Source organism: Mastomys coucha, unplaced genomic scaffold, assembly GCF_008632895.1.
Source record: "Mastomys coucha isolate ucsf_1 unplaced genomic scaffold, UCSF_Mcou_1 pScaffold6, whole genome shotgun sequence".
In the NCBI taxonomy this organism is placed as follows: Eukaryota; Metazoa; Chordata; class Mammalia; order Rodentia; family Muridae; genus Mastomys; species Mastomys coucha.
The window spans coordinates 114,819,863-114,830,575 of record NW_022196912.1 but is presented as its reverse complement, the minus strand read 5'-3'; the positions used below and the strand labels follow the sequence as shown (position 1 = coordinate 114,830,575).

General features: G+C 41.7%; 1 protein-coding gene and 2 long non-coding RNA genes across 3 annotated transcripts in view; 1 reads left to right on the top strand and 2 right to left on the bottom strand.

The window, feature by feature from the left end:
* The first annotated feature begins 2,195 nt into the window (after positions 1-2,195).
* Rps6ka5 (ribosomal protein S6 kinase A5) overlaps positions 2,196-10,713 on the top strand; it is a 202,030-nt gene continuing 193,512 nt past the window's right edge. Inside the window, exon 1 of the mRNA XM_031356192.1 lies at positions 2,196-2,591. Coding sequence (XP_031212052.1) covers positions 2,498-2,591 — 94 coding nt within the window. The 5' untranslated portion in view covers positions 2,196-2,497. The remainder of the gene's footprint in view (positions 2,592-10,713) is intronic.
* Positions 4,763-10,713, bottom strand: part of LOC116080011 — a 76,793-nt gene continuing 70,842 nt past the window's right edge. Inside the window, exon 3 of the long non-coding RNA XR_004114280.1 lies at positions 4,763-5,138. This is a non-coding gene — a long non-coding RNA (uncharacterized LOC116080011). The remainder of the gene's footprint in view (positions 5,139-10,713) is intronic.
* Positions 5,322-10,713, bottom strand: part of LOC116080010 — a 9,108-nt gene continuing 3,716 nt past the window's right edge. Inside the window, exon 3 of the long non-coding RNA XR_004114279.1 lies at positions 5,322-5,586. This is a non-coding gene — a long non-coding RNA (uncharacterized LOC116080010). The remainder of the gene's footprint in view (positions 5,587-10,713) is intronic.

The window sequence follows — 10,713 nt, the reverse complement described above, 5'->3', positions numbered from 1 at the left end:
CAGTTGGAGTCCATTCTTTCCCTGTGAATCCTCTCTTCCCAGCAGCCTCATGGGAAATGACAAGTTATAAGAGAGTGGCTTTGCTGTTCTAACTAGTGTATGGGACTTCATTACTAAATAATTTCTGCGCTTCAGTATAACATTTACGATTCCTCATTGCCTGGCAGTGGTGGCGTACGCCTTTAATCCCAGCACTTGGGAGGCAGAGGCAGGTGGATTTCTGAGTTCAAGGTCAGCCTAGTCTACAGAGTGAGTTCCAGGACAACCAGGGCTATACATAGAAACCCTGTCTCAAAAAACCAAACCAAACCAAACCAAGACAAAAAAAAAAAAAAAAAAAAAAAAAGATTTCTCATTATCTTATGGCCCCAGTTCATCTTCATTCTAAGCTTGACTGGATTTAGAACCACCTAGGAGATACATCTGTGGGTGTCTCTTTAATGGCATCTCTAGAGAGGCTTAACAGGGAAGGTCCACCTTAGTTGTGCTGGGTGTCCCAACCCACATGCTGGGGTTCTGGACTTAATAGAAAGGAGAGTGGTGAGTACCACGGTTTATCTCTGTCTGCTTCTGACCACAGACACAACGTGACCCAGTAGTCTCCGGCTCCTCCATGCCTCCCACTTCCATGATACACTCTATCCTCAAAATGTGAGGGTCACTCCTCAACCCTGTCCAGGGATTTCTTTTTTCTCTTTTTGGTGTTTTCAAGAAAGGGTAGCCCCGGGTGTCCTAGAACCTGATATGTAAACAAGGCTGGCTTTGAATTCACAGAGATCTGCTTGCCTCTGCCTCCTGAGTGCTGGGATTAAAGTCTATTGCCACCACACCTGGCAACTCCTGTTCTTTCTATAGATTGCTTCTGTCAGGTGTTTTCTTTACAAGAAGAAAAATAAAAATACACTCATCTTTCCTATACAGCTGTTTCCCTTACACTTCATTTAGCCTACCAATTACTTAGCCTACCAGCATTTGATCTCCTCTAGACCTAGGCTCACAGTTACCTCTGTGTGAAATGTCTCCAGTGGTATTTTTGTCTTACTTGCCCTAAAAGCCTTGAGAATAATCATTGCCATCTGTGCGATTCTCTAATGCTTGATACTGGTCCATAGTTTTGTTTAAATTCTTTATAGTTTCCTGTGCCTGTATACAAGCTGTCCATTTCTCAAGTTCCATTAATAGCTGTTCAGGAGCAGAAGTTGTAACTTATTTTATGATTCTCCACACTCTTTGAGTTTCTTAAACATGAAAAATTGGGATGAGGATGTAGCTTAATTGGTAGAAAGCTTGCACAGCATTCATAAAGCTTGGGAGTTCCATCCCTAGCACATCATAAGCATGGCATGGTGGCACATGCTGCTAATTCCAGCACTGGGAGGTGGTGCCAGACGTACCAGGGGGTCAAAGTTAGGAGCTACAAAATAAATAAATAAATAAATAATAACCCTGAACCAGAGAACCTTGACTTTTTGTGTGTAGGAACTACCTGTATTTAATTTTTAAACCTTTTATTTTTGCCTTGTGTGAATGATGCGTGCCCTTAAAGCTTGTGTGGAGGTCGGAGGTCAACTTGTTGATTCTCTTTCACTATACAGGAATTGCACTGTGGTTGTCCACGTTTGGCCACAAGCACTTTCACCCACAGAACCATCTTGCTGGCCCCTACCTGTATTTAAACACAAAATTCATTTGATTTATTTAGTGCTACAGAGAATGCTCTCATTCGAAGACATGCCATCTTCCAGACAGTCACACATTTGTGGATCGTTGCCTAGGACCCTCAGACGCGCGGGCTCGCGTGCGCGAAAACACGTGGGTGACAGTGCTTCCCTCCCGGACCCTCCTTTGTCCACTGAGATTGGCGGACCCAGCGGTCCAATCGTCTTTCCCCGCCTCTTTCTGCAGTAGCCAATCAGAGGTCCGGAGCGCCTCCTGACTACTAGACACTGTTTACTAACAGATCGAAGCTGGGGAATAAGGGGTGTGACCATTCCGGGGAGGTCAGGAGAGGGAAGGCCTTGCCTGCGCGTGCGCACCGAAGCGAGTAGGTGGGGCCGAATCCCGGGTCTTACCAATCGGAGCGTTCGCGCTCCTCCCTCTCCTGCCTCCCCGCCAAGCAACAACAATTCGAGCAGAGAGGCGGGGCCACTCCTGAAACGTCAGGATCGGCCGCCCAATGGGAACGAGCGCTGGCAGACGCGCGCGCGCTGCGCCCAATAGCGCTGATGGCCCGGGGCTGTCTCCTGGGCTGGCTGTGGGCGGAGCGGCCCGGCGGAGGAGGTGGAGGCGCGGGGCGCGGGGTTGCGCCGTACTAGCGGTGCCCGCTGAGGGGAGGAGGCGGAGGAGCTGCGCGGCCAGAGCGGGAAAGAGATTCGCCCCGGTGTCGGGAGTTGTGGCGCTGCGGCGGCTCGGCTCCTGGAGCTGTGAAGAGACGGGACGTGTGCTGTCCCATCGGGTTCCTCTACGCGCGACCCGCGCGATCGGAAAGAGGGTGAAGATGGAGGGCGAGGGCGGAGGCGCGGGCACCAGCGGGGACAGCGGCGGCGACGGCGGCGAGCAGCTCCTTACCGTCAAGCACGAGCTGCGGACCGGTGAGCGACCCCGCCCTCTGCCGGCCGGGCCAGCCGCGGAGGCGCGCCTGAGAGCGGGCATGGGCGCGCGCACAGGCCGAAAGGGGCGCGGGCTGGGGGTACGGGCCCCGGGACGGGTCCTGGGAGGCTCTGGGCAAGGCGAGGAAAGTTTGCTCCTGCGGGACCCCCAGTTTCAGACCAGGCTTGGGAAGATGCCTTCATGCCCCCCTTCCTGCTTAGGTGACATATCTGTCACTACACGCTGTCTTGAGGGAAAGGTGCTTTTCTCTTTGCCTTAAGAGGTGAGCTGTGTGGAGCTGTGTGTGATGGAGCTCATCTCACTTTACCCTGCATCCCTGCCTGGGGTGGCCCAGGTGTGAGGGCAGGGAGTGTGTGTGTGTGTACCACTGTACCATCCCTAAGGGACAGCGATCCTGCGAGATGTACATGAGAGATACTGGTCCTCGGTTAGTCACTGGTGAAGTAAAAAGGCTTCGCGGTCCTCTGGAATTGAGGAAGTACTCTGAATTTTTTTTTGCCAGCGTCTTTTGGGAAGCAGCCCCTATAAATGTAAAGTTTTAGGCGAAAGGCTTCAGTAGGCGACTTCAGCGCTTACATCCACTGTGCTGGACATCAGTAAAGCTCTGTGTGCTAAGCTTTTTACTTTTGCTTTTTCATTGTGTGACTCCAGGGTTTATTTTGGAAAATTCTTACCTGGACCAATTGGTACAGTTCGGGTCTTCTCCAGCCCCGTGGAGTCAAGTCTCCCCTTGCACTATTATTTCTGAACGGAGAATGTGTGATAATGGCTCGATAGTTATTAGTGTCAGTGGTTTTAAGATTTTTGACTCTTAAGTCTTTGGCACATTGTATTAAGTAGACACAAATGGTAAACGGTTGGTTTCAGTTAGAAACCGTGTCCACCTTGCTGCTGTTTGGAACAGATTGAAACAGACTGGTAAAGTTAGCTATGGTCCACAGTTCTTTAGTTTCTGTTATTTCTAATGAGATTGCTCATTAGTATTTTTGGTGCCAGTCTTATAACTTAGTATAAGATAGTAAATTCATGTTTTCTCAGTTTATCAGTTTAAGCACTGCAGCTTTGATCGTTCTGACTCTATAATGTATCCTGACCCAGTTATTCCATAGTATTTTTGAGCTCCTCACGTAACCAGTGTAGATTCCCTTGGTTGAGATTTTTACTCCACATGTAATCAACAACTGCTGTTTTCAACAGGATTTCAAGCCACTTTTTTCCAGTAAACATGTATCTAGTATTAATACCCAGTTTACACCAGGTGCGGTGTCACATGTTTTCTAGAGTGAGGCTTTTGGTTTTCCCTCCCCATCTTACATAACGATTCCTTGCTGTAAGTGTGTGGAATCAGACAGTACAACAAAGGCTACTTGAAGTCTTACATGCTCAGCTGTTGATCGTGATGCAGCAAGAAGTCTTTTGCTCAAGGACCAAGGGGCAACCTACTTGTTAGTAGTCAACCAACTGCTCAGTTTCTAGATTTTGCAAACAGTGCTAATTCTGTAGAAAACAATGAGCGCTGTTTTATTTCCCTTTCTCAACTAACTGTGAATCATTGAGTTTGTGTTCAGAAATTCTCCTGATGGATGACGAGACTGTACTGAACTAGTAATGTCAAAGGACAGGAACGGTCATTTAAATGTATTTCTAAGCACATGAACAACTGATCAAGATGTAATGGTCAAAAGCACTGTTAAAATATAACTTGAAAAGAGTCACTCATCCGTCACCAGCCAGCTGGGCTTCTCTTAGCACACGGTACTCTAATAGGAGCTAGAGTAGTGTGATCTGATGTGCTCACTTCTCAGGTTGGTAGTTGGTGATTGTACTGTATGCCATAGGACAAATGGTAATGGGATTAGAAGCTCAGTATAAGGGAATGGAAATGGCTCCATTATGGAGACTGAATAGTATGGCATACTGAGGCATGGAGTTGGAAGACACGATGCATTCTAGCTCTGCCACGTAGCTGGCTGTAGAGACTTGGGAAATCACTACATTCTTTCAGGCTTACTCCTTTCATCTGTAAAATGTGGAAATTGAATGAGATACTACTGGAGAAATGTTAATTGGGTTACTTGGCACATAGTAGGAAATATTAGTTGAATGAAAATTGAAAAAAACCGACTCCATAATCAGATCTTATTGTAAAATGTATGAATTAATGTAGTGTACCTGGAAAACAAACTAAGTCATTGGGTGCTTAGCATTGTCTTATGTGTTTTTGCCTTCTCAAGCAGAGTGTAAACTCCTTGTAATCCTTGTTGCTGTTGAATAGCTTGCATTTATCTCACCCATCACAACACACAGTACTACAAGAATTCATTTACCTGGGTTGAAAAGATGGCTCTTTGGGATAGAGTACTTGCCATGTAGTGTGAAGACCTGAGTTTGAATCCTTTGGACCTACACAAAAGCTGGGTATAGTAGTGTGTATCTGTAATCCAAGTGCTTGTATGGCCCCGTGAGAGCTGGAGAAGACAGAAGAGTCTCTGGAAGTTTGTAGGCCAGTTAGCTTGGTATACACAGTGCTAAAGAACAAAAGAGCACCATCTTAAACAAAATCGAAAGTGAGGATGGGTGTAGTGGCATGTGTGTGCCCATACACTTATACATCCCCAAACACATGTACTTCCCCATAGATACACACACACACACACACACACACACACACACACACACACAGAGTCTATCTGTGTCAGATAGTAAGGTCTTTGAGGGCAGAAACTTTATTTTTTTGTCTATTTGTAGCCTGTGGTGTGTGGTATTCAAATGTTCAAATATTTGTTGAGTGAATTCAATTTTGGATGAAAAATAAGGGCAAGGTTTGCAGATGTCAGGTCTTGATAAACTGATGGCAGCAACTATAAAAGCTGAAGAATACAGAATTCAAGATTAAGTAAATCAATTAAACATAAATTCTTGAGCATTTTCTGTTTTCTGGTATTGAAGATACCAAAGAAAATATTCTGTGTCCAACTGTAAAGGAAGAGACCATATAAGCCAGTAATCAGGATATATTATTTCTTAAGTATAGTAATAGAAACAAAATGTATAAAGGCAACAAAAGAAGGATTAAGGCCATTAGCCTTTAAATAGTCAAATGTAACTTTGTTGAACATGAGTGGATAAATACCCATTTGTTTATTCAACAAATATTTTGTTACATCTTATGTACTGAGTGCTGTTTTACATGCTGTGGTTAATGAGGTGGCTTCTCCACTGGAAAGGCAGGGCTGAGGAATCCGTAGCACCACTTACATTGCCTCTCCTGGGTCTTAAATCTCTTCTAGTCCCTGTGCCAAGCTTTTTCATTGCTGTCCAGGTTCTTCCCAGGAGGTAGAAAATGGACAGGATTAAAGTTCTACAGACACCATCCTTTTGTCAGTTTCAGTTAAATTCTGAGAGAATTTATTGGTTTTATTGGCTTAGTTTTGATCAGGTATCTGCTTTTGGCTCATTCAATTAACATTAGGTGATAGAATTATTTCCTACTAGCATGCCAACAACTACAGCAAAACCATGGATAAAGATAATCTAAACTCTTAAAAGATGAAGGGTTGCTGGGCGGATAATTCATTTGATTACAACTTTGGGAGACTGCCTAACATTAAGGAGAGGGTTGCAGAAGGTTATTGTGTAGTAACAATGGAAACTCTAATGGCTTTTAGAACGTGACTTCTGTTTGTTAGGGATGTGTGAGTTGCTTAGTTGGTGGTTCTGACTGAGACCCTCAAGAGTGGTAATTCTCACCAGGCTCTGCCCCTAGATGAAGAGCTAGGAAACTAATGATTGTTCAAGGGAGGGAGAATTAATATTCCCCAGGGATGAGCCTCCTTATCCAATACCAGTAGTTAGCCCTAAAGTAATTTACAAAGGAGCAATACTAAATGGACTGGTTGCATTTATGGCTTTATTTGTATATATGCAGCGATAGTTATTAGAGAAAAAGGGGTCTCGAATTTGAGAGGGAGTAAGGAAGAAGTATGAGAAAGGTGAAGAGGGAAAAGATGTAAATATAGCATACATATGTGAAATTTATGTAATTATGTAAAATTATAAAATGTCCTTTTAAAAATAAATTTAAAGGCTCCCCAAATAATTAAGATGTTAGCCAGAACTCCAGCTAAACTTATCTGGGGCTGTTGCTCACTCATTTATTTGGCAGGTTGTATCAGTTCTTTTCTGTGGGGATCTTTCTGTAAAGGTGCTTGAGTGTTGGAAGGACACAGAAGTGGCCTTCCTCCCAAACAAGTGGTCCAAGAGAGCAAGGTGGAAGCTACATGTTGCTTTTGTCAAATAGCTTTGTCTAAGGTATACAATTCACATACTATACAGTCTTCTTCAAGTATACAACAAATTGTAGCATAGTTACAGAGATAAAACCAATGCTGTAGTCTAATCTTAAAACAGTTTTTCAACCTATAAAGAAACTTTATACCCATTTACATTAGTTCTCCTACATTCCTACTACCTAGGGCTAGCCAACCACTAATCTATTTTCTGTCTACATATTTGCCCATTATTTTATTATAATACAATTGTACACTTTTGTAATTGTCTATTTTTTCAATAAACATGTTACTAAGATCCAGCTACATTGTAGCATGAATCAACACTTAACTTTTTGCTGACAAACTGTATTTCTGTGTATTAGAAAGATCATATTTTGCTTATCTATAAGTTGATTGACATTTGGGTTATTTCTTCCTTTTGTGCTATGCACATTTGTAGAAAACCTTTTTCACAGATCTGTTTTCATTTTTTTGTGGCAATTTACCAATAATAACATTTTTAGATTCTATAGAGCCAAAGTTTTTCAAACTGTGAACTTTTTCCAACAGTTGTGTATGAGGGGTTTTCACCACAGCCTAGCCAGTGTTTGTTATAAGCTGTCTTTTATGCTTTTAGCCATACTAGAATAAGTGAAGTGGTATCTTTTATTATGGCTTTGACTATTTCTCTAATGATGTTGTATATGCTTCTAAGCACCTAGTCCACTTGTGTGTCTTTGGAGAAATGCTTACTTCTATCCTTGGCCTATTTTGCAGTTGGTTTCTTTCTTTCCTCCCCCTACCCCAACAGAGTCTCACAATGTAAACCTGGCTGGCCTGGAACTCCTGTGTAACCAAGAGTTCTGGCTTGGAACTTACCAAGATCCTAATTTCTTTTTTATTATTGAAAATTCTTTATTTTAGATACACATCTCTTATCAGATACAAGATTGCAAATATTAATTTATCATAAATTGAAGTCTTCATTTTTTGGGGGGTGGTATTCTAAGAAGCATGAGAGGTTTTAATTTAGATTAAAAACTACTTCCTCCCATTGTTTTTTGTTCTGTCTTAGACATGCCTTCATTTTCTTCTAAGAGTATTATGCTTTTTAGCTGTTATAACTAGGATTTTGATGATTTTGATATTATATAGTGTATGAAGTAGTGACCTAGATTCACATTTTATATATAGATACTCAGTTGTTCTTGTGCCAGTTTTGAACAGTCTACCCTTTTCCTATTTAATTGTTTTGGCACCCTCTTTGAAAAAAAATCAATTAACCATAGATAGATAGATTGATTTTAGATTCTCAGTTCTTTTCCTTGGCCTGTATATCTTTCTCTAGCTAGCACTGTAAAACTGCAAGTTACAAGCTTAGTTTTGAAGTTAGAAAGTATAAATCTTCCAACTTTATTTTTTCAAGATTGTTTTGGTTATTCTTGGTCCCTTCATTTTTCCATATGAATTTAGTATCAGCTTGTCCGTTTCTTCAGAGAAGCTATTTGGGTGATGTTCTGATATAGTCTGCATTCAGTTAATAGCTTAGTTTGAGAGTGTTGCTGTCTTTGCAGTGTTAAGTCTGACCCATGAACATGAGATGGCTTTCTGCTTGTGTAGCTCTTCTTTCATTTGTTTGACAGTGCTATGTTATCTCTAGAATATAAGTTCATCCTTTTGTTTAAGTTATTTCTAAGTATTTCACTTTTGATGTATAATAATATAATGAAACTATTTTCTTTTAATTTTGGAATGTTAATTGTGTCTAGAGATCTATTTTGTTTACAACCTCGTCGAGACAGTTTATTAGTTCTAATAGTACTTTAGTGCACGTCTTAGTATTTTTATTCACTAGACTATATAGTGATTATCTTTATATACATATATATATATACACACACACATATATAATATATGTGTGAGAGAGCAAGAAAGAGAGTCAGTTTATTTTACTTCTTCCTAATATAAATGTGTTTACACTAGAGGTATCTGCTTTATTCTTCTGTAATGCTTCTCAAAAAATCTTGACTTATTTTTGTCACCAACTATAGAGTTTGATTACTGATTTTTTCTTTTCTTTTTTTTCTTTTCAAGACAGGATTTCTCTGTGTAGCCCTGGATGTCCTGGGACACACTCTGTAGACCAGGCTGGCCTCAAACTCAGAAATTCGCCTGCGTCTGCCTCCCAAGTGCTGGGGTTAAAGGCATGTGCCACTACTGCCCAGTGGTTACTGATAATCTTTTTTTGGAGTATTAAGTAAAGATTTATCAGACGTCAGAGGATAGGCTGTAGTTTTGAATCTGCTTCTAGTTAACTCTCTATATGGCCTGGAGTACATTGTTTGCCTTTTGGAGACTAAATTTTCTTTTTGTTTTTTTGAGACAGGGTTTCTCTGTGTAGCTCTGGCTGTCCTGGAACTCACTCTGTAGACCAGGCTGGCCTCGAACTCAGAAATCCGCCTGGCTCTGCCTCCCAAGTGCTGGGATTAAAGGCGTGTGCCACCACCGCCCGGCAAAGATTTATTTATTTATTTTATGTGAGTACATAGCTGTTTTTAGACACCCCAGAAGAGGGCATCCGATCTCATTACAGATGGTTGTGGGCCACCATGTGGTTGCTGGGATTTGATAAATTTTCTTATTCACAAAGCAAAAGTGTTTCACTGGATGGCATCCAGACGACCTAGAACTAAGCTGATGTTTTATAGTATTTCTGTGCAATAGACAAAGGCCAGCAATTGTTCTTTGCTTTAAAAGTTACTACTTTCCCAGATGAATCATGTAGAATCCTACTGAAAAGGTAAGTCCCTTGTTGTGTGTGGAGTTGGTTCTTTCCTTCCACTTTTACATGGGTTCCAGGGATTGAATCCAGGCCACTAGGCTTTAGGTTTACCTGCCAAGCTGTCTTGTTGCCAGCCACCCTCCTCCTACCCCACCCTGCAACTAGATGCTTGATAGTCTAAAAGACAATGACTTCTAAAATTTCTATTGTGAATGTCATAGATTGAGAAAATAATCTAAGTAAAGAGAGTGATATCTCAACGTCATATCAAAGGGATTCAAGTGTATTTTATGTTTTCAGCCTAGGGAACAGCCTTAGGTGATCTGATGTACCAGCTCTCTGCAGGAAGTCTACCTTGGAACTGCAGACAGATATGTTTTGATGGCAGAGTTGAATTCTTTCATGTGAACAAGAGATCCGTGAGAGCTTCTCTAGGGAAAAGCTGACACCTTTTTGTGTTGGCTAATTTCACAGTTAATTTCAGGTTGAGCAATGTCAGTCCTCAAATGCAGAGGGGGAGGGAAGAGGCTACCACAGGCTTCACCTTTGAATTCTCTGAATGATTTACAGATCTTTATATTCACTGCAAAGGTGTAATGTCTCCTGCATTTATCTTGTTTATCAGGGAACATGAATAGGTCCTAAAATAGAATCTTAACCTAGCTGTGTTTGTTTCTAGCAATGTCTGTCTTATTGAAATGTAGCTATTCCTCCCCAAATCAAATGAGTTTCTGGACTTCATATATCATTAAAACTGTAAGTGAAGTCTCACTTTTCCCTCTTTTTTCAATCATCCATTAGACATTGTCCCTGAGACTAAAGGGAGAATAGGGAGATAAAATTCTGTGCGTGTGTCTGGAGCTTATTTTTTCTAGGCTGGGTGGCCAGAAAGCACATGGGATCTGTTTTTGCTTCCTAATAACAGGGTTACAACCAAATGCCACCACACCATCTTTTCTTTCCTTCCTTTCATTTCTTTTTTCTTTTCTTTTCCTCTTCTTCCTCCTCTTCCTCTCCCTCCTCCTCCTTCTCCTTTTTTTTTTTTTTTTT